Below are 23,463 nucleotides of genomic sequence, written 5' to 3'. Positions count from 1 at the left end.
TGCAAGGGCTTACCATACACCACATTTCCCGAGACTCTTCCTTTCTCTCCCTTATCTCACGCTTCGTCCGTCTCCGGCCGCGCCCCTCGCGGAGCTGCGGAACCGCGGATCAGGACTCCACACTCGCTCCGTACAAAAGTACGTCTCAATCACACGGCACACAGAGTCTCACCCGACCCCCAAGGCAATACTTCCTATTTCTTACCTTGGTCTGTGCACAGAGTTACCGGATCAATTCTCAAAGCCGGAGTGCCTGCCTTCTTCCCTTCCCCACTCCTTCACGGATCCTGCCTCTTTCATCAGTCTCGGGCCCTCTGTCAGCTCTCCGCAGAACCGCCGCCGTCGATGCACAGGACCGCTGAAATCAGCGGGGCATGCCTTCCTGCTGCTGCGGCGGTGGGGCTCCCCAGTAGGCGACTGGCTCCCGGACGAGCCCCCAAATTGTGAGAAACACTCCGTAGCCAATAACTTGGGCTCAGGCGAGGAGCTCAGCGAAGCAGGAATTTATTCGCGATCGCAGTGGCGGGCGTCCCACGAGCAGGAGCGCCCCTGCTGGTTCCAAAACCCAGTTTATATACTTTTTGATGACGGGACCCTCCCCTGTTTCCCCACTGAGGGGGTGATCCAGGCTCACAATCTGTCTGATGCTTCCCAGACAATGCATGGCCTTCAGTTGCCGGCCTGTTAAATTTCGAATTTCTTTCGACTTTTTTACTGGTTGAAGCGGTAATGGTTCTTCACTTACCTGACTTGACTCAACACCGTGATTTTCCCCGAATTGTTCTACGGAGTCTGGTTGTCTGCATTTTACAAGGTCGCCTGCTAAGCGTTCTTATCGCTGCAAGCACACCTCGATACCCCATTCCTTACCTTTAAACAACGTAACTCTGCAAAAACAACATTTTTATTCCCACAAGGGGCAGGGCAGGCCCCGCGGCGCGTGGCGGCGGGGGGCGGGGGGGCCCCGTGACGGCACCGAACGCGGGGGGGGGGCGGTATGGCCTCGGGCGGCGCGACCGGTAGCGGCGCGACCGGCAGCGGCATGGCCGGCGGTGGCAGGGCCGGTGGCGGCGGGGCGCCGGGCGGCAGCCCAGGAGCCCGATCAGGAGGAGGAGGAGCAGGAGGAAGAGGAGGAGGAGGAGGAGGAGGAGGAGCGGCCGGCGGCAAGGTGAAGAGGCGGCGCCACCGTTTGGGCGCCGCGAAGCCCCCCTGTGCCAGGAGCAAGCGGGTGAGGAGCGGCCCCCCCACAGCGGGCCCTTCCCCCTCAGCCCACCAGTTACCCCCTTACTTACCCCCTTACCTTACCCGCCCCTTTATCCCCTTAGTTACCCCCTACCCACCTCCTTACCCCCTTAGTTACCCCCTCGACCGCTTAGTTACCCCCTTAGTTACCCCCTCAACGGCTTAGTTACCCCCTTAGTTACCCCCTCAACCGTTTAGTTACCCCCTTAGTTACCCCCTCAGCCCCTTCCTAACCCCCTCAGTTACCCCCTCAGCCCCTTACTTACCCCCTTACCTTACCCGCCCCTTTATCCCCTTAGTTACCCCCTACCCACCTCCTTACCCCCTTAGTTACCCCCTCAACGGCTTAGTTACCCCCTTAGTTACCCCCTCAGCCCCTTCCTAACCCCCTCAGTTACCCCCTCAGCCCCTTACTTACCCCCTTACCCCTCTACCCAGCCCATTACCCCCCTCCTCCCCCTCCCCTTCACCCCCAGCCCGCTGCCCTCAGGACCCCCAGTGCCACCCCCAGGGCTTTCCCCGCTCCCTGCACCCCTCCTCAGCCCATCATCAATTCTCTGAACGTTACCTGCCAGGCTTTGCTTCTCGTTTGTGCTGTATGGTACAGCAGGTTGGTGGTGAAAGCGGTCCGTCAATTCGGGATGTGAAAATCCCCGTGCTGGAGGGGGGACGCGCCGAGATCCCTCCCAGCAGCTCTTTGCTAAGAAATGTCAGGACGCCCAGAGAGATGCTCTGGAGATGCCCTCTGCACGTTTGTTCAGCCAAAACCTCTCCGCTATTAAATGAGCAACGTAGCTGAGGGGATTGATTATCATATGCAAAACCAAGGGAGCGCTACGCATGGATAGCTGCTCAATTAGGTTTTTATCACTTGCAGAAATGCCAAGTCCCTTATACCACATATTGACAATCAATCTTGTCCATCTAAAGCTGGCCTGGAAGGGCAATGCAAACATTCCCCACGCTTACAGAGCAACCGTTGAAACCTCTGGCTTGAACAGTGCATTAATGTTGAAAGTGCCATAGCTTGCGTGTGCCGACACTGTGTAGCTAACTGATAAACCTTACACGTGGATTGAAAATAATCAGTGGAGATGGTTTTCTAACTTTTCCATTGTCTGTTATCTCTGCGTGTTTTCCAGTAGGTTTATTTAAAGAGTGTGCCAGAGCAAACACGTGCGTGGGGATATCTGGGGGATTCTGCACAGAGAATGGCTGCTGCACATCCAGCGCAGATCAAATTAACAGTAACTTATCGGGGAAGAATTTTAATGATTTGATAAATAGACAAACTGATAAGTGTTACATGTGTGCATTTATTATAGCAGTTAGCTTTGTAACCAGACGAATCGTGCAAATGTTCATAACGTAAAAGGACAAGCTTTGAGCAGATAGCTTGCTTAGAGCATTTGTCAATTAATTTCAGTTTATCTTCAATATCATGTCCACTCTGCAGAAGGTTCTGTGGCTTAATGTTAATTGTCTCTCAGTGATGCAGTTGGGGAGGCACGAAAGCGACCGATGCGATTTTGTGAGGTTATACCTCTGGTTCTGATCCCTACCCCGCTGTTTTTCTCATCCTTCCCCCTACAACTTTAGTCGATAAGTCGATTCTTAGAAATACTTAAATAGATGTGTTTTGTGTGCTTGTGATCGTAATTACAGCCCACGAAACCCTCTGTCTCTTACCATTAAGCTCTGAAGGTGCCTGGGCACTGTAGGCAGTATAGTTAGCAGCTTCAAAGTTCCTGGGAACTAGTCCTGGATCTAATTTACCTTTTTTTTTTCCCCCTGCCTGCAGGAGGGATGATTAGCAGGATGCCTAGCTCATGATTGTCAGCTTTCTGGATATTAATTTTTATTATTAATTTTTATTATTAATTATATTCATTTATATTAATTTATCTTTTATTTAACCGTAGTTCCTGGGGCTTTCGGTCAGGTGGGAATTCTCCGATCGTACCCGATGTATGCCGCAGAGTCAGTCTTCTACAAAATACAGCAACAGCTTTAGAAGGCTCTTGCAAGAGGAGGTGCTGGTGCTATAGCTATAGCTGTGTTTCTTGCAGGACATCTTCTGGGTTAGCCTGACTGTTGAGAGCAGAACTGTTTTTTGTGCGTATAGTCACTGCAATTCAGCATTACTAAAATTGAAAATATTTAGATTCACTGATTTTAATGGGTAGTATGGTCCTGACTGTCGCAGTAGATAATTGCTGAACTTCTGGTTTAGTTGGTTTTCACGGGAGGGTGCGAAGAGGAAGAGTCCTGGAACAAGTCTGTAGGTCAGGAGCTGTTCAGGCGTAGAGTTTCCTGATAGCCTTGCAGATTGACGACCTGCTGATGAATTTTGGCAGAGGTTTCAAAACTTTGAACCTTGCCAAGGTCACTTGGAAGTGCAGAAAGTGATAGGTAGTTGTAAATCAATCTTAGGTGAATTTTAGGTTTACCAGAAGTGTAGCGATCCTATGCCAGGGATCAACCTCGTCGTCGTCTTCTGAATATTTGCTGTATAATATCTGTCTTCAAGGTCCGTGGAAGGTGGTATCGCAGCATATGCTGTTGACTGCGTTTCTGTAATTAAACAAGTGTTTTTTCTTTCAAGCAGGGAATAATTAGCAGAATGACAGAAACGGTGAAAAATATTGTACCGGCCTGGCTGCAGAAGTATTTCAATAAGCGTGAGGAGGAGTGTGTAGACAGAAATGAATCTGCAAACCAGGAGGAGACTCCGGTAAACTATCACCACGATTATTCAGATGAAGATACCATAATCGATGAGAGATTCACGCCTGAACCAGCAGGAATTAGTAGACGAGGTATGTGAAAAATCATTTGGAATTCTGGCCATCTGCATTTATTCACAGATTTCTAGTTTTGAATCTGAATTTCAAAAGGAAATTGGAATGAGGGTTTTGACAGAATGAAAGAAACCCCAAAAAAGTCAAAACAACTGTTTGTGAAACCGTCTTAGCTTTAAACTGTATACACAGTTACGAAGCATACATCTTATGCTCTTGGAAGGCATCAGTTAACTTTAGGTACTCTATTAGCCAGGTGCTAAATGCTGAAAATAAGTCATTTGCAAGTGTGCTGGGTTGCATTTTCCATCTTTTAAAAGATATGGAATGAAAATCTGTCTAATTGCCTAAGGCAATTAAAAAAATTAATTTGTTTTGCAGTCTTCGAAACAAAAGACTAGATGCTAGAATGGCAGAGGAAAATTCCGTCTCGTGTCCCGACTTTGTTTGTTTTGTTTTGTTTTTTTTTTGTTTTGGGCTTTGATCAATTTAGTAAAGTTCCTCGTTAACTTGATGGTGAACTGGGGAACTTGTGCACGGATGTGGTTTATGAGATTATTATCCTTAAAATATTCAATAACTTTAAGGTCTACGCGGGGGGAGGGGGTGTCTTTGAAAAGGTATTTGGACCGTTGGCAACAAGGTTTGCAACTCCTTTACCTCATGAAAGATTAATTTGTCTTATATCCAGTGCCTCTCACTGTTCCTGTAGTCCTGTTGTATAAATTTGCATCTATTCTTATTTGAGTTTCTCTTAAATTAGCTGTTTTGGGGAAGTCAGCTTTTAATAAGTGAAGAAGTTTTGTCTGAGCGTGCGTAGGTAACCATAGATAATGTGGAAAGTCAGTTGCTTCTGTTGTTGGCAGAATCAAAAAATAAGGAGGAAATATCTTTGCCTCCAATCTCATCTAATTGTAAACAAGGAGATTGATGGCTTTCTGTGTAGCTGTAGCTTGGGAATGAGTTTGGAGAAAAGAATAGAGAAGGTCTTCGTGACTGAGGAACACATGTTGGCTTTCCTATGTAACTGCGTGAAAGGAGCTTTCAGTAAGAACAGCTGCACTGCAAGCTTGCTAACTCCAGGAGATCAGGAGCAGGTGGACACCCTGGAACCTTTTGCAGCTTATGTTGCTGTCCGTGGGTGTCGCTTACTATGCTTAAGAATAAGATTTTTTTTTTTAATTATTACTACATTTTGAAACCAATGTGTTTCTTCAGTTCTGAGGTATCAGTGTGCTGGAGCCTATATTGGGTGGCCTTCCGCCTGAAGAACTTTCTGTATCTCAAACGGTGCTGTCCTAAAAATCTGCTCATGGTTTGGAGAGCTAATTAGTGGTACTGCAGTGGTTATGAAGATTGAACTAACTAGTTTAAGCTTCAGTTCAAGTATCAAGAGGATAGTGGCTCAAAGTCATTTGAATTGCCCAGATTCCTGGGAGAGACAGTAGGCTTTCATCAGGCAAAATACCCATGAATAGTTCCATTCATTTAGCAAGATAGACTTCAAGGCCACCTATTCCAGGCCACTGGCATTGTTTGCAGACCCTTTGCTTCAAGAGGGAAAAATGCTCATCTGGTTACTTGGGTCAACATCCTTGTCCCTTGGGTCAAAATCCCAATAGTTAATGGGTAGGAGATGATGTTTTGCCTCTAACGGGAGCTGATATGGAAGAACTTGGGAAAAAAGTACTGCAAACGTTCATTTTCATGTTGTGTATTCAGATTAATGTAACCTTTGTTCCAATATTATGGAAGCTGCAGTGTTATCTGTAATTTACCGTGTAATCTCAAATTTTGTAAAGCTTATTGCAAGCTGTACATGGGAGAAGGAGTATATATGTTTGATTTAGTGAACGGCCAAGTCAGCGTTAGAGCATTTGAGCACGGGGTCAGAATGTGGTGTTGTAAAACCTCATAGTTAACTACTTCTGGATGCAACATTAATACTGTGTATCGCAAGCAGTGTTGTTGTTGTAGCCAGACAGTTAGATGCAACCGTATCTGGGTGAGGAAGAAGTTAAATTTGGCTTCTCTCTTTTTGCGCTTAGAACTTGGCAATAGCATGGCTGTCGATAGGAAACAGGTTTTGGCTTCTGTGAGCTTGTCTATAGCAAAGCTAATTATCTCCCTGTTCTTGTCTAGAACCATCCACAAGTAGATCAGCACTGAACTTCCCAGTTGTGTTAACAAGGCCCTCTCTTCATCGGAGCCGTCTGAATTATACCATGCTGGATTCTCCTGTCCCACCTTGTCAGCCCTCGACATCTTCTGTATTTGGCATTGGCAGTCCTAGGCTGTCCTTCATAAAAGAAATAGAAGATTCTACCTCTCAACAAGACGATGATAACATCTCAACAACCAGTGATTCCTCCTCTAGAGCATCTGATGAAGGTGATTTTTGTGTTCTCTGTTTAATTGACTTTTTTTTTAATGTGAAGTACCTTGCGTTCTTTAATATTCCACATCACCTTAGTAAATAAAATAGGTGAATGTCAACTTTGGATGCGAGAATTAAATTGAATTTTTAGTGTTTTAGAAGTATATAATCCTATCACCTTTTTAATAGAAGCGTGCTTTGGAATACGTTTATGATACCCTGATGTTAGAAAGAGTCAATGCTGAAATATACACGTTCAGCTAGGTTATATGTAAATTTTGAACTGGGACGGTAGGAAATCAGGCTGACTTGCCGTAGCTTGACAACTAGGCTGATTGTCTAGAAGGAAGAGTGACTCAGAATATCTAACAGACAGCTGGTTAAATGTGAATAAGTGCAGGTGACAAATAGGAACACGAGATGTTTTCCTGTGTTTCAGCAAGAGAAGATAAAGAAACTACTCTGTCATAAGCTATAGGCTGTTTTTTGACCTTTCTTGGTAGAAGGCTTCAGCTGTCAATACTTTCATGTCTTTTGCCAAATTCATTGAGGAAAGCACACCATTTTAAAATAAAAAATAAGCATCGTGTCGATGTAGGTTGGTACGTAGGTCTTCTCGCTGAAAGGGCGAACAGCAGGTTTGCAGCTTTTTCTAGTCCCCCATATAGACAGGGACTGACATGTGCTGAGCAGGTTTTGCAGAGAACTTTTGTACAGCTGAGAGTAGAGTTGCTGGGCTTTAGCAATATAACCTGAGTGCACTAGAACTTTCTGGTGTGTCTTCGTAAAACATACATGGGCAGAAGATCGTTAACTCTTAGAGCAGCCTTTGGGGAATCTTCCAGGTTTAAAACCTGTGCGATTATGATCTGTGCTGGCCTCCAGCCTTTTACCAACACAGAAAAAAGCTTTGTCCGTACAAATGCACTGATGTTTATGCGGTCCTCTTTTATCTTAGCCTGAAGGAAAAAAATATCTGCATTGGAAGCACAGTATTAACTTGGTAAGATTGCTGAAAACTACCTGCAGCTCTGTGAACAGTTTTCAAGTTTGTAGGTGATACTTGGTTTTCAGTCTGTACGTGAAGTTGATCTATTTAAAGAAGCTGAAGTCATGCTTATTTTTCTGTAATGAAGAACTTGAATTAGTGTGATCTTTATTGTTAAAGTTCTGTACGTACGAGAGGCATTTACATCTAGCATACGTCATTTTGGCAGATGTTGCAGTTTTAAAAAATACTTCATCGTCACTGCTCTGGCCCACAGAAGCTGAAAGAACTCATTCCCTCTCGCAGCATTCTGCAGCTAGCTCTAAGAAACCTGCATTCAGTTTATTTGTTTTTGGAGGACTGTGTCCTGTAAGTACTGCACAGTATTTCTTTTAATCAGTTTGAATGTGTACCTGTTTTTCTATCCACTTCTCATACTGTGTTTCCGTAGGTACGTGGAAGCACGTCTGTTTTTAAGCAAAACCAGCTTGGGTTTTCTCCATTTTACCCCGGAAAGACGGCCTATGCCGGTGGTGCAGCTGTAAGATCAAGGCAGCCAAAGACGGAACCTTATCAGGTATGAGAAAAGTAGTGTAGTGGGAAATAGTGATGGAAATAAAAAAAGCAGCACTGCCAAAGGAGCTTTGAGCAGGGAGCTGAATATGTGGTAACAGTTGCTCTTCTGCCCTCTTGGTCTACAAAAATAGACGAGATTGATTTCTGTTTAAATTCTTTAATGACAGTTTTTACCACAGGTAATACTTGTCAGAAAGAACAAGAATGACAGTTTGGGCTAGTTGTTGGTAGTTGGGGTTTCCTCTGTTGTTAGGTCTTTCAAAAAATTCCATTCAAGTGCCATTGTCTGCCTCTGACTACATTACGTTAAAATAACTTGATGCAAAAAAACCAATGACAGCATAACTTTGAAAACTTGTGTTTATGGTAGCAAAAGCTACAGTAGTCAAACCTGGCTAATATTTATCTGTGGATCTTCTTTTCCAAGCATGCCTACATTCATGCTATGGATATGTTGTATAAACCTGCAGTCTTTGAAAATATCTAAAATCAACTTTGCTGATCCTTTGTTCTTCTGTTACACAGAGGCATGCAGGACTAAATGCAGTCCCAAGATAAGCAGTAACATGCTTTCTGTTTTGAATGATTCATATAGTTCTTGGAGAGAGTTATTTGCCCCCAAGAGTTCTTGGAAATAGCAAATAAAAACTGCTGACAACTCTGATTAGCTAGAGCTGAATCGAAAAGGAAAGTCAAATCAGGTTTGGTAGGAATGTATTTAAATGAAAGTGACTTTTATCGATAAATCAAAAGGAATTTTAAGAAAATGAAAACGCGGGTTTGCTGGCTCTGTTCTGACAGTCCATTTGTGCAACGGAAAAAGGGCAGTACAAGTACCTCACTTACGGGAAACCTTGAAACCTTGTGGTGCAAAGCTGGGAACCCTCTTTGGTCGGCTATTTTTGTTTTTTACAATATTACTGCATTATGGTAAAAAGAGGAACCAAAATACTAGGCTTTTAAAGGAGAGAGTAGCTTGCTTCTTGCTGCTTGCTGTGAATGACAGCAAGGTACTAGAGAGTCCAGCGAAGGGCCACCAAGAAGATCAAGGGACTGGGAGCACCTCTCCTCTGAGGAGAGGCAGGGACTGCTGGGCCTGTTTAGTATGGAGGAGAGGAGGTTTGGGGGGATCTTATTGGTGTATATAAATACCTGAATGGATGGTGCAAAGAGCATAGAGAGCCATTGTGTTTTCAGCGGTGCCCAGTGCCAGGTCAAGAGGCAACAGGCACAAACTGAAACGTGAGGCTCTGTCTGAGCATCAGGAAATGCTTTTGCACTGTGCGGGTGATGGAGCCCTGGCACGGGTTGCCCGGAGAGGCTGTGGAGTCTCCCTCTTTGGAGGTCTTCAAGAGCTGACTTGACATGGTCCTGGGCAACCTGCTCGGGGTGGCCCTGCTTGAGCGGGGGGGTAGACCAGGCGATCTCTAGAGGTCACTTCCAACCTTAACCATTCTGTGGTTCTGTGAGTCTCACTTGTGTTTTTACATGCTGCGTGGTCTGCTTCCTGTCTTCACATCGTGTGATAAGCACAGTGTGGTTATATGAGGGGTTTAACCTGGGAAGAAAAAAAGTCACACCAAAGGAAGTTTTTGACTGATATTTGAAGTTGGGTGGTGCAAATAAACAGTTTACTTTTTCAGTGTAATGTTTAGATCTGTTACAGTTTAAATCAGATCTTTATCTTTTAAGACAAAGATTTGCAGCCAACTTTAATCTTGGGGGAAGGGAGGAAGCAAGAGAGAAGTAAAACTAGTTCCTGGTTATGATTGTATACACTGATTTTAAGATGGTACACTTAGACCATCGTGAAACTCTGAGGTCTGTGTTGTTACTGAAAATGCTTTCTGTACCACAAGCCTTTTCTTGAGTTCTGTTTCCCTGATTACTGCTTCGGAGGCCTTAGCAGTCCTAGCATCATCCGTCTTGACCTTTTACAAGTACGGAGTTCTTTTATTGCTCGTGCAACAAGCACGTGCAAGATGCACTGAGGCCCAAGGTAAACTTCATTAAACTCCGAATGTATTCTCTTCTTTATGGCTTGAACTCCCAGTGACTGCATGTTTCTCTGTCATCAGAATATATTGATTGTATCATCAGTGTAGCCTTGGGACATAAAATACATGCCTCCTTAGCTGAGAATTGACCATTGTAACACTTAAAATGCTAATTTTTCAGGCACAAAAGAGAGCGAAAGCTAGACAAGAAACTGTGTGGTCCCACGCTACCTTGAGTACCTCAGCGTGGTGCATCTTGGAGGCAGTGGAGAAGCTGTCAACCGCTTTGTTGGTAAATAGCACTTCTTTTAATCTGTTTTTGCTTCATGTGTTTATAAAACTTAGTAAATGTGCCATCAAAGGATAAAGATAAAACTATTCTTCCTTACGCTGTGGCCGGTTTAATTTATTGCGCTATTTTTTCAACAGGATGCTAAAAGAATGACATCTCTTTTGCCGCTGTGTTGTGTAAGTTGACCATGAACCCCCACATTTTTGTTGCAGGGAACCCTCTCTCTCAGGAAAAAAAAATTGCCCTCTAATAGTTATGCTTTGTTTTTTCCCTTAGCCTCCGGACATAGATAAACCGGATATTACTGACTTCCAGTCCAAACGAAGAAAGGTAAGAACCAATAATGTCTTAAGCTGAGGTAGATAACTTTTTCAATGCTTTATCACTATTAGAAAAATTTTCTCAAACCTCAGTGACGACATAGACATCAAATCAAGTTAATATTGGCATGTATCCACAGTAGATGATGGGCTGTGAAGATTACTCAGGTTAAGAATTATGTTATCTTTGTAAGTTGAGAGCAACAACTCTAGAACACACCAAGTCGTTTTATCTTGTCCCCCAACTTGGGGTGAAGCTGCATATTAAAATTCCCGTTGAGGCAAGTTTTCTCTTGAAGAAATGATCACAAATAGAAAAATACTGATTGAGTGGTCATATAGACTTTGTACAGACTTCCGTGTTCATTCGGGCACAGAAAACTAGTTTTTGTGCTTTTTATCACCATTCAAAGTAAAGAGGAGGAAAATTGTTAATTTCCGACGCTATAAATCTTACGCTCCTAAATTCCTATTTGGAGGTAGCACAGAACTGGTGAGAATGCTGTGGTAAAGCATGATTTCCTTTCATTTTGTTTAAAAAATGAAAACTAGTCATCTTTTTTTGATGACTTTAGTTAGGGGTATCATTAAATTGCAAAACTGTACCAGGCACAATAGCTCTTGGTGTATTAAATGCCTAACTGGGGGAATTAATATTTTTCATTTTTACCTTTAAAACCAGCGATGAACCATCGTTGGAGTCTGATAAATTTTCCATAAAATTAAATGGGCATCTCTTTCTGCGAAAACATCTGTGTTTCCAGTATCAGTCTGAGTGTACAAATGACCACTTGTTAAGTGTATGGGCTTCTTAGGCTGGAAATCAAAGTGGACAGTAATACTGGTTGCTTATTGCTTTTAACTCTTTCAATCTCTGTATTGTTTAGCCAGCACAATCTCCATTTGGTAAAGTTCTAAAATGAATGTAGCAGCAACTGCTTAGTTTTTAGGGGGGTAGAGGTTTTTTTTTTTCTTTTTCTTTTCTGACGCTATAAATCTTAACGCTCCTAAATTCCTATTTGGAGGTAGCACAGAACTGGTGATAATGCTGTGGTAAAGCATGATTTCCTTTCATTTTCTTTAAAAAATGAAAACTAGTCATCTTTTTTTGACGACTTTAGGTAGGGGTATCCTTGGGCTTATTAAATTGCAAAACCCTTAAATGACCACTTGAAGATCAGGTGACTGAAGGAAATAACAAGATGTGCAAACTTTTCATCTTCTGTTCTAATGAGAAAAGGGACAGTGTCTCAAGAAGTTTCTGTGCCAATTCCTTGATTGGATGGATGTATAATTAAGTTTACAATCACTTCAGAGTTTACAAACATCTCAGATTTCCTGGACCATCTTTTCACCATCTGCCAAATTACAAGGGCATGGAGAAGTGAAGTATATCATAAATATTATCCAAATAACTAAAACCAAATCTGGTGTGAATTCTCAGTTATATTATAGCAATACACCTGTGATAAGGCATTAAGAAAGATCTGCCAGATTTGCAACAGAGAGCCTGAAATTGTCAGCCACTAAATGAATGTTGCACGCAGCTGTCAGTGGGTGAAAGGAGATAGATTGTCTATTCATAATACTAGAATTCATAATGGTGGCGGGAGAAGGGTAGCCCGTGATGAGAAGCAATTATTTGCTGAGGAGACGATCGTGTGTTTTCCTGCTAAAGTGAACATGCGGTTGACGGAACACTTGTGCACTCGGGCTAAACTTCTGCAGTGGGTAGCAGTGATGTGGTATTTTTCTTATTTCAAGGAACTGTACCAGGCAGAATAGCTCTTGGTGTATTAAATGCCTAACTGGGGGAATTAATATTTTTCTTTTTTACCTTTAAAACCAGCAATGAACCGTCGTTCACTCGAAGTAGATTTGTGAACTTACATAAAACATGTCTTATTCAAGGTTTCAAACTGAATGTAATATTTTTTAGAAAGATGTATTTTTATATACTTTAGAGAGAGTGTGAATCCTATTACTAAGAGCTGGGAGATACTGTGAAATTAAAGCTGCAGCGTAAACAAAAATTTCCTGTTGGTATTGATTTGAACAATAGCATGCTTCCTAAGACTGTATTTTCTGATCCTTAAGACTGCAGGCGGAGCCATCGGTAAATCTTGTAGCCTTTAGGGTTTGTTTTCTGTCTGACAGTTCAGTTAAGTCAGTTTTGCAGAACACGCAGTGGTCTGTGTTAAAAATTAACTCTGGTCTGTGAAAATGCTTTGAAAAGGGAAGTCAAACCCACTACTTGAAGTGCATCTAATGCACATGTAAAGCATTGGATCATATTTTAATGAATGAGATTATTGTAAGACTGACAAGTTGGTTTTTTTGAGTGTGTTCTATTGTTTGTGTAACTTTGAAGAGGGAAAATGTAGGGAATGTGAAGCCCAGAAGCCTGTATAATTAGTTGCTTAACACTTCGAATGTTAAATTAATGAATTAAGCTACTGAAAAAAAAAAATCACAGTGTGGGCAGAGGAAAAGATAGGAGCATATTCTAGGAACATGGGTTATTTTAATTATGGTAGCATGAATTATTTTGTCTATGAAGCTAACTGCCAAATTTTGAAATGGAATTCAGTCAGACTTTGGCTACTTATATATAGCTTTATGGATTTCGTTACTGGTTTTCTGGTGATTTCCCTCTACAAGTTGAACGGTCTTCAGAATTTTCAAATCGTATTCACTGAGTGCCAAGACCGATGGGGGGAGGTTTATAGTTCTGTAATTTGTTTTCATCAATAAATATTGGAATTAATTTGGGTGGACGTAAGGATAAATTGATTGCTGTTTCCCTTTCAAAGCTGGAATCCCAGAATGCATTCCAGCCTCCACCTGTTAAGAGACTTGTGACACCAATGGTAAACCGTCAACCGATGCGTTATACGCGGTATTCTGAACCATCACCGACTTCAACTACTCAGTCCAGCAAAATTTGCCAGAGAGTAGACACAAAGTACCAAGTGAGTACATTTTTGAGTCCTTATGTGTCTGTTTTTTTTTTCCAGTCTTGGAATGTTTCTCAAACCAATTGTTATCCTATCTTTGCAAAAAGTACTGATAGTATGTTTGAGGCGAGCTTTAAGGCAGTGGGAACCATTGTGAAATAGATTGAGCTTTTATGGATTTAATTCTGTTTTTGGAACACTCAGTGTCTTGTGGTTGTTTTCACGATGTCATGATGTGCTATTGAGTCATCCTGTTCTCAGTGAAAGAATATTAAAAGACAGAAATGTTTTCCTTTTATATTCTCATGTACACAAAGCTGTCACTGATGAAACATGCTCGTGTTCTGTGTAAACTATTCCAGGTGAGCTATGTGCTCCAAGTGAGAGTTCTGACAATGTGCTGAGTTATCGGTTTTGATTGCTTTGGAGTAGATGGAGTCTGATAAATTTTCCATAAAATTAAATGGGCATCTCTTTCTGCGAAAACATCTGTGTTTCCAGTATCAGTCTGAGTGTACAAATGACCACGTGTTAAGTGTATGGGCTTTTTAGGCTGGAAATCAAAGTGGACAGTAATACTGGTTGCTTATTGCTTTTAACTCTTTCAATCTCTGTATTGTTTAGCCAGCACAATCTCCATTTGGTAAAGTTCTAAAATGAATGTAGCAGCAACTGCTTAGTTTTTAGGGGGGTAGAGTTTTTTTTTTTCTTGTTTGTTGATAAATGATAGAAAACAGAAAAGTATGTCCCTTTTACGGGGTTGGCAAACACAAGTTTTGATGAAAACTCTCCCCCCCCCACACACAATTTTTGTCATTTTGTTTAAAATAATTACTTTCTTTGTTAGAGGATTTGACAAATTTGATTTAGTGTTCTATCAGTTTGTCCTCAATGCTGAGTGAAGCAGTGATGCTTACTTTAGCCCCAAAATTTAACTGAACTGTACCCACAATGCTGAATTAGGGAACAACGTTAAGTAGGTGAGGTGTATTCAGGGCTATAAAATTAAAAATAAATAAATAAAATAAAAACCACAAAAAAACACATGAAGTGGTTGTTGGTACTTTGTGTATTCTGTACATATTCAGCTAAGTCTTGAACTAAACTTAACTTGCAGGGGATGAGAGAGAAGACTTTGCCTGCAGAACAGCGAGCAGAACCATCTGAAAGGTATGACATCTATTAATTTAAAACTTACTTGAAGAAAGAAAGAAATCTCCTTTTTCAGTACGGTCTGCACCTGAAAGGTGGTGACAGTTCTCAGTAAAAGGAATGGGAAATCCAATGAAAATTTTGTATTTTGAGGCAGCTGCAAAGTCTGGATTGTGTTTGAAGATCAATATAACTTTGAGAAAATTGTTGTTTTTATGAAAGGAAGGAAGATGAGCAAGAATAAAAGTACTGATACACCGCTTTTTATCCCAAGTTTATCTTCTGAGAAGGATACGAAGATGGGAAACGAAGCACGTTATAATGCTGTATCCACAGAAAGGATCTTTGCTATTGGAGGCCTTATTTTTTCCTTCTACAGGAAATATGGCTCATTTTGTAGTTTAACTAAATCTGTAGCGTTACAAATTTTGCTTTGACAGATATTTCAAGGTTTATAACTCAGTTTACTTATAACAAAATAATTTGTCCCTCTTAATGTTCCCTAGGGGAAAAGCTATTAGTTTTAGCTATTTAATTGCTTGCAGTTTGAAAGCTCTGTCCTAATGGGATGATTCTTTCTGAAGCATTCTTTAGAAGGTGAAGTAGGCGAAGTGAGTTACAGTTCAGGAGGATGTTTATTGATGTGTTTTTTTCTTTATTTTTTAAGCAAAAACATGGAGGAAGATTTATGATTTATTATTCTTTTTTTTAATACTCCTTTCATGATGAAGTTAATTGTCTGCTTTGAGTTCACATGAAGACCATGTGTTCTTTAGAATCATTTGAGGCCAAATGCTAACTCATCTCTAAAATAAAAAAAATCCAGCAGAATTAATTGAATTTCTTCTTGAGGAGACTGCTTTGTGTTATACTGCTTTCTTGGTTTAGGTCAAATGAGTTATCCTCCAGATAATATTGATGGCTTTTCCTTCTGGGCAAATGGTGTTTTGGGTAATAATGCTTGAGTTAAGGGACTTTGCACTCGGTTTTTAGGGAGTCGCTCTTTTCAAAGAACAGTAGCAGGGAATTTTGTTGACTCTATGCTCATCTGCCAAGCAATTCTTAGGTGACCATGGGCATTCTTTGGCTTGCAGAAAGAACTCAACACTTTGTTTTGGCATCTAAAAGTTGGACTTCACAACAACCACCTTTTTAGGGGTGGAAGCGACTGGCTTTAAGGTTCTGGTACAGGTGCAATCAGGTGCTGGGTTTTAATTATGTTTTTTTCAAACTGTTCTAAATTGTCTTTGTTAGAACTCCTTTCTACTTCTCCATTTAGGAAGGAGATACAGAAAACTCACACTGCTTTTGATTTCGTTCACAAAGTTTATTGCAGTGCCCTACCTTTTGTTTGTAGAGTAGGTAGTGGTGGTAGTGTTTTTTGTGATGCTGGTCTCTGTTGGGTGCCATGTTCTGGAGCAGGAGCACCACACTGATCTGCTGGCAAGAGTCCCTTTGGACAGTTGAGTTGGAATACTCAGTAAATCTCTGGCCCACCAATGCTATATATCTATGCGTGTGTGTGTATATATATATATATTTTATATCCTGAGTCCAATTGTAGATTAGACTTGCTTGAAGGCTGACAACTGTCTTTGCCCCCTTGAAGCTCACAGGTGTTAACAGAAAGAGGAATATGGGCTGTTATGGGCAAGCGATAGTTGTCTGAATGAAGATCTATTTTGATGTAAGACTTTTTTCAGAATTCTAATGGATTGACAGTTTGGATTAGAGAAAAGTCTGAGCATCTGCCTTAGGGATCTGTCTTCCTCTATGCAGTTACAGTGCTAAGCAGGCTGTTGTCAAGTATTTGACAAGTTTAGACCAGTTCTCCTCCTCAGTATTGTGGGAGTTTGACCTGGTGTCTTCCAGTGCGATCTAATGCACTTTTGTACTGACTGACTGATTGGCTGCAAGATAAGCTTTGAGGTCACAGTTTTTCCAGGCATACTTCATTTTCTTGCCATAGTACTTTTGTTAGAGTTATTCCCTATTCCACTTCTGGTTTGGGTTATTTTTTCCCCATTTGCTCTTGGATTAGGATATCTTTCTGGTTTTGAGCTAGGCTTTTTTAAGTACCAGAAAAACGCCTTTGTATGCCTTACAAAAGGGATCTGTATTCATGTCTGAAAAGACTTCTGGAATGTTGGCATACCCAAACACCTCTGCTGTTCCTGCTGATGGCCACATGAAAGCCAGAGCTGCTTCTGAAGCTTAGGCCATATTACCTTGCCACACAAGTCTAAGGCGTCCCTATTCTATCAGAGCTGTTGGCAGTGTTTCCCATGTGTATGTGTGCATATGTGCACTCTTTCTGTATTTTTGTGAGCTGTTCTTTTATATCCCTGCAAAAGATACACGTGCATCGCAGAATCAGAGAACCAGTCCTATTTAAAGGAAGCACTGGAAAATAACAATCTAAATCAGCTCTTCTATTTCAGGTCTTCTGGCTTAGTCATTGTTCCCATGTGAACGGTGCACTTATGTATGTCCTTTTCATTGCTGCTGTTAATAAAGTTTTTCCTATTTAGAACATCAAGTATTTACCAGCGTTTAGCAACTTGTGAGACAGCTTTAGTTTTTTTCTGATCAGCAGGTTTCAATTCTAGGACTAATAACAGCTCTAATATCTTGAAAAAAAATTTGGCTGGTGATTTTTTTTTCTCTTGTTTCCCCCAACTTCTGTACTGTCGTGTGCTAGCAATGTGACCAGCTACAAATTCAGTACTGCTGCGTCCAATGGTCTGTCTTCAGGAGTGAGTAGCGGAGGCGGCAAAATGAGAAGGGAAAGAGGAATACACTATTTATCAAGAGCTGTACAAGAACAGGTAAGTGACTCTTAAATTAATTGCTGTCACTGAGCTTACTGAAGTAACTAGCTAAGTGTGTCAGTTTTATTGCATCATAGTAAATTATAACAATACCGCTTTATTTTTGCATTGTTTTTGTTTTCTTGTGGGTTTCAGAGCAGGCTCCAATTGATTTCCTGTCTTTGAATACCTGAACTTTGCTTATGTAATTTTGAAATTTTTAATTCTCTTACCTTGGAGATTCTTCAAACTATAACATTTCTCGTTAGCAATTGAATGAATGAGTCCTAAGAAGAGAAGTAATGTTTTGGTGAAGGTTTGTATAGTTTTTCTACAGGAATGATACTTGAAACGAGTGCCAAGTATAAAAAGAAAAAAAAAAGCTTAATTTTTGGTTTCATATTTAAGTCATACAGAAAGATACAGGCCAAGAGTTTGAAAGAGTAGTAGAAGACAGCATTCTGCATGTCTGCTAACGATGACTCAGTTTTTGATACTCACCAAACTCATTGTGAGAGAGTTTTTTTCTCATTTTAATAGGAAAAATCTATTCCATAAAACTATGACCATGAATATTCAGATTAATTTTTCTTTTATTGGATGTTATATAAGCTGCCTGTAAGTTAATTTAAGTATTTACGTTAATATTAAGTATTTAATTAATATTAAGTTAATATTAAGTATTTAAGTTAATTTAAGTTTCAAATCATTAAATGGGACTTCAGGATGATGCAATATAAAGAAATCGTAAACACTGTTGTTTATTCCTGTAACACAAATAAAATAATGGTCCAAATATCAAAAGTTCCATAAACTTTTCAAATCAAAACTGTGAAACAGATGTAAGCTACAGGATGCACTGAATATCAGTAGTACCAACTTACATCCCTGCCTAGTCATTTCTAAGTAGATCATGATAGTACTGTACAAATTTTGGTCAGATTTCCTATGCCATTTAAAACATAACTCATCCAATCTTAGTAATCAAATAAAGTAAATGGCAGGGATGAAAACTGAGGTTGTTAAGAGGCTGTTTTCTGATTTTTATATTTGCATCCTGATACATGGTATAGACTGTATTTACCAGAACACAATCTTCAGTGCTGCTAGTCTGACTTTCTTTGGTGCTTTTTGTGTTTAGTTTGGTTTTTGAACCTACCTGCTTCTTTAAACATTACCTTTTTCCACGTTCACTGCTGTAGTGACTTTAGAAACTTTGGCAGCTATCCTGCCTAATTTTGCAAGAGGAACACTTTCTCACTTGTCTTGAGAGTGTACTCTTAATTGAGGCCATGCGAGGGTAGTTAGAAAGGATGATGCTTCTCTAGAGCTTTGATGACTAAAGTACAGAGAAGAAAGAAAAAAAATGTGATCTGTGCATCTCTGTTCCGCACAGGTTTTGAGTTAACTTTCAGTGTTCTTGCTGTACAGTTGTTGAATAGAGTATAATGTGGAAGCAGGCCTGCCATAAATTAAAATGACGTGGTAGACAGAGGTGGGGAGATCGGGATTTCTTCTGGAAACTTGCTTTCTCTTAATTTGTATGGATTTTTGTTCTATTTAATTTTGTTAATAAATTGGGTGGGATGGGGTGAGAAAGTAGTATGTCTTGTATAAGAAAAATTAAAATTTGCAACTTTAGGAAGTGGAGGAACCAGTGCTACCGAAAATACCCCTACCCATCAGTGCTGCATCGCTGCCTCAGTTCAATTCCAGTTTCGTTGGTAGTAGCGCTGTCTCAGCGTCACCGAGCGCTGTTTCAACAGCAGCAATGAGCACGGCAACTCCAGCAGCTGCGACGGGCATGGCAAATCCATCAGAGGTGGAGGGCATGACAGATCCATCGGAGGTGGAGGACTTGACAGATCTATCAGAGGAGGAGGTGGAGGACATGATATATACAACGGCGACGTCAGGCATAACGTGTTCAACAGTGCCCTCAGGCTTGACATATCCAATAATGGCGGCGGGCATGCCATACCTGCTGATGACAAAGGACATATCAAGGTCAACAGCGGCAACGACAAGCGTGGCAAATTCAACGGAGGCGGCAGGCATGGCAGATGCAGCAGCGACGGCGGCGGGCAAGGTAAATCTTTATGCTATAAATAATGTTTACAATGAGTATACTGCTTTATTGCGAGTTGACTTTTTCTGTGGTGCTCATGAAACTAACAAATATTAGTTTCTACGCAGCTGAATGAATTGGGGTTGTATGCCAGTTTGGGGAAAAAGGCATAAATGTTTTGATTCTGCTTCTCTCAGTCTTAGAGCCTGCCAACTCCCATTTAACGTGATTGTATAACTGCTTCAAATGCTGTGGAAGTCTGCGGGGGAAGGGGGGTGTGGACTTTATGCCAAGTTATTTATAGTGGTTTTGGCAGGGGTAGAGTTAATTTTCTTCGTAGTAGATGATGCTGTGTTGCAGATTTGTGAGCAAAACAGTGTTGGTAAGGCACTGGTGTTTTAGCTGTTGCTGAGCAGTGCTTACACAGTGACAAGTCCTTTTCTGTGTCTCACGCTGCCCTGCCAGCGAGGAGGTCGGGGATGCACAAGAGGCTGGGAGGGCACTCAGCCAGGACAGCGGAGCCCAGAGGACCGAAGGGATATTCCACACCATTTAGCATCGTGCTCAGCAATAAATGCTGGGGGAAAGAAGGGGAAGGAGTGGGGAGTATGTACAGGGTTATGGCATTTGTCTTTCCAGGTAGCCATTACATGCGATGAGTCATTAATGCTACCTCAAATTTAACAACTTTACTTCTTTACTTCCGGTTCTTTTCCCTGTTCCACTTGGAGGGAGTGAGCGAGTGGCTGTGTGGTGCTTAGTTGCCTGCAATGGTTAAACCACAACTTTATTTAAGTTATTAAATTAGAGGTAACGTGGTCATATGAGCCTCACATAGAATGAGCCTAGGGTGCAATAATTGGCATATTATTGCAATAAAATAAACATTAATCTGTTCCAGAGTACTTGAAATATTTTTTGTACGGTTTGAAGTAGACAGCTGCTTTAACATGTTGAGGTGTTTGCTGAAGTTCTTGGAGTATCATTGGGCTGAGTTTGCCGTTCTTCAGCTTCCTGGCTTGCTTTTCCGTGCATTTAGACCTAAGTAGCATCTCCAGCTTTTCCTCTCAGTTTCTGGAATTTGGTTTTGAAGATATTGTCCTATACCCACTTGGAAACTTCCCTGTGTTTTATTATTACTTTTATCTGCAAAATAACTCAAACATCAGGTTTTTCGACGTCACTGCGGGACTTCTGTTGGATAGTGAATTCAGGTAGTTGTTGCTCTTAAATATAAACCTTTAATTCTTTTGAAAATACAGATACAACCAACAAGTACTGTTAGCAGTCCTGAGTTTGCGTTTTCATCTCCAGTTGTGAAATCTACTGAGGCAGAAGTGCTACCTACGTCTTCTGTAAGTAAAATAATAAAGGAGCTTGACTTTTTTTCTTAGGCATTTAGTAGGCTGTTGCAGAACACTAAAGCAGAATCTGCCTTGATGGAGAAAAGTATGTAGGCTTCTGGCTTATAATTTGTCATTCAGCATGCGTGCTACAAATGTGAAGAGCAGCTTTCAGATTTGGTTTTGTGTGTGCATTCGATTGGAGTTCCTGTGGCTTGAGAATCTGAAAAACCTCTCTTGTTCATAGCAGATTGGGTTTACATTTAGTGTTCCCGTTGTAAAATCGGCAGAACTTTCTGGACCCAGTGGTACTCCAGTGACGCCCTTTCTTACCCTAGGTAACTGAAACTTTAGCACTTCAGATCTGAAGTGCTGATTTTCCTTTTTTTCTTTATTAAATCTTCAATCTGTCCTGTCTGCGCATGCTAGCAATTCCAGGCAGTGTTGGACTTCTGCAGTATTTTTCCAGTGACAGATCTGCTTTTATAATTTTTGTTTTGTTTTGTTGCTTTTTGTTTTGCTTGTAATCATAAAGCATTGCAAAGTAAGTAGAATTTGTGAAGATTCTTATGTGAGAAGCATGAAGCTGGAAATTCTTGTTTCTAACAAAAGTGAGTATAATCTGCTCTAACTAGGTCACATTGTGAAAGCTGTTTTTGTTTTCTTTTGTTTCAAAAGACACCACCACCTCAACCAACATCAACACACAGAAAGAGGAGGTCAAAGATTTTGCTGGTGGTCCCTTCACCACTGCCCACGTATTAAAGGAAGGAAGCGTCTTAGACGTTCTAAAAAATCCTGGAGAGATAATGAACTCCTTTTAAAAAGATGCTGCAAAAAATACGCTAGCATTTTTTATTAAAAAAAAACCAACACACGACTTATGGTTAATAGAGTATCTGCTATAAATATGAATGTAGGAGAGCATTACATTAAGCGCTGCGTTTGTTAGGGTGCATCTGCCCCCTTCTATTCTAAGTGGTGTTTGTTGCTGGAAGTAAAACTGCAAGATGAAAAGCAGATGGGTTGCATCTCCTTTACGTGTTAGGATGTAATTGTAAATGAGGTACTAAGAGAATTAGCCAGATAATCGGTGTTTCATTTTAAGTAAATACAATTTGTGGAATTGAAAAGGAAATGTTTGTAAAGCTCAACACTCCTGTCCCACCTTCAGCCCAGGTGAAGAAAGAATAGGAAAGAGCTTCAGTTCCAAATACATGGCGAAAGCTGCGAATCTTTGGGCCTTAGCTTACAATGGCTCCTGTGGATTAAAATTTAAACTGCAAACAGAAGTGGAGTGTTTTACGTTAAAAACCCTTTTCTGAATTTTGTTTTTAAGCAATTGCAATTGTTTTCAACAGTTTCATAAAGTGTGTCTGTGGAAAAGATATCTTTTAAGAAAAAGGGCTTTATTGAATTTGATCTTTTCCCAAAAGTCTTCTTCTAACTTACATACTTGTTAAGAAGGCAGCACATTTCTCTGTTGGAAAGAGCTAAGTGAGAGAAAATACATTGTGCATTTTGTTTAAGGAAAGACCTCTGAGTGAAGTGACATTCACTTTCTTTATCGGTTTAAAAGAAGCAGAATCTAAATCCACATTGTTCAAAGACTTCATTTTTGATTAAAAAAAACCAACAAACAAACCACAAAACAACTATGTTCAAGGTAGATTTACAAGCAACTTGAGCTGCTGTTTAAGATGCATTTCCTTTAGTCTTTCTGTATTAGTAGCTTGTCTTTTCTGTTAAAATTGCCACCTTTTAAATAAGGAGTTGTCCTAATTATAGAAAATTAGACAGTTGTTCAATTGTCTTGAGTTTTTATTATTTAATTAATATTCAGCATCTGTGGGAAAATACCGTATGGATTGCTGCTCCGAGTACAAACTTCTGTACAGTTACTGGAGTAGATTTGAGTCATCTGCTACGGAAGGAGGAGCTTTAGAAATCTGATTCTATTGGGCATCGCGTCTTAATCAAATTGTATTATTTCCATTCCACGTTGGACTGTCAGATTTCAGTCAGCTACTGTCTGTTTGTACTTGTATCGACCAGTGAAAATGTTGATTTAAAGCTTGCTTGGAAACAAAGAGTTAAATGAAGCTTTAACGAAATGTTCTGTTGTGACCCAGTGCAGCAGATGAAATTTCATCCGTTTAGATAAGATTTCTGGGGACTTCCTGTTGCGCTCGGTCTGAATGTCTAGTTGTAACCATTGGCACCTGGGTTGAAATTTTTGCCCTCTAGTAAAGTCACTTAGTTACATGTAGTGAGGTGCTGCGCTAACAGGAAGACTTTTTTTTCTTGCTTCCTAGACTTTGGATTGTTGAAAACACGCTCTTCTACGTCTGCGCAACCTACAACAAGCACAGTGGTTTATACTAGGCCTGCAATAACAACTTTTTCTGCAGGTAAAGAGACTTCTAAACAAGCATCGTACTGGCAATCTGATACATGTGACCCTTTTCTGCAAAACAAAGACATGAAGGACAAATGTGTAACTTGTCAAGCTACTAAAGCGTCAACAGTTGAGAGTATGA

The 23,463-nt window shown here is 40.8% G+C and overlaps 1 protein-coding gene and 2 long non-coding RNA genes across 3 annotated transcripts; all 3 read left to right on the top strand.

The window, feature by feature from the left end:
* Positions 1 to 6,319: 6,319 nt before the first annotated feature.
* Positions 6,320 to 7,986, top strand: LOC310904028. Its single transcript, XR_014587988.1, has 3 exons — positions 6,320 to 6,434; positions 7,638 to 7,777; positions 7,860 to 7,986. It is a non-coding gene; the product is annotated as an uncharacterized lncRNA (long non-coding RNA).
* Positions 7,987 to 10,161: 2,175 nt separating this feature from the next.
* Positions 10,162 to 10,959, top strand: LOC310904029. Its single transcript, XR_014587989.1, has 3 exons — positions 10,162 to 10,273; positions 10,411 to 10,449; positions 10,550 to 10,959. It is a non-coding gene; the product is annotated as an uncharacterized lncRNA (long non-coding RNA).
* Positions 10,960 to 19,019: 8,060 nt separating this feature from the next.
* On the top strand, positions 19,020 to 23,463 carry LOC310903969 (nuclear pore complex protein Nup153-like; the record flags this gene model as incomplete). The annotated part of the gene is made up of 5 exons (XM_083848089.1): positions 19,020 to 19,601; positions 20,843 to 20,935; positions 21,174 to 21,261; positions 23,239 to 23,420; positions 23,452 to 23,463. The coding sequence occupies exons 1-5, from the start codon at positions 19,284 to 19,286 to the stop codon at positions 23,461 to 23,463; spliced, it is 693 nt and encodes a 230-aa protein (XP_083704215.1). The 5' UTR covers positions 19,020 to 19,283.

Source organism: Anser anser (assembly GCF_964211835.1).
Source record: "Anser anser genome assembly, chromosome: 9".
In the NCBI taxonomy this organism is placed as follows: Eukaryota; Metazoa; Chordata; class Aves; order Anseriformes; family Anatidae; genus Anser; species Anser anser.
Note: the sequence above shows the minus strand (reverse complement) of the source record. Positions and strands in the feature narration are given on the sequence as shown.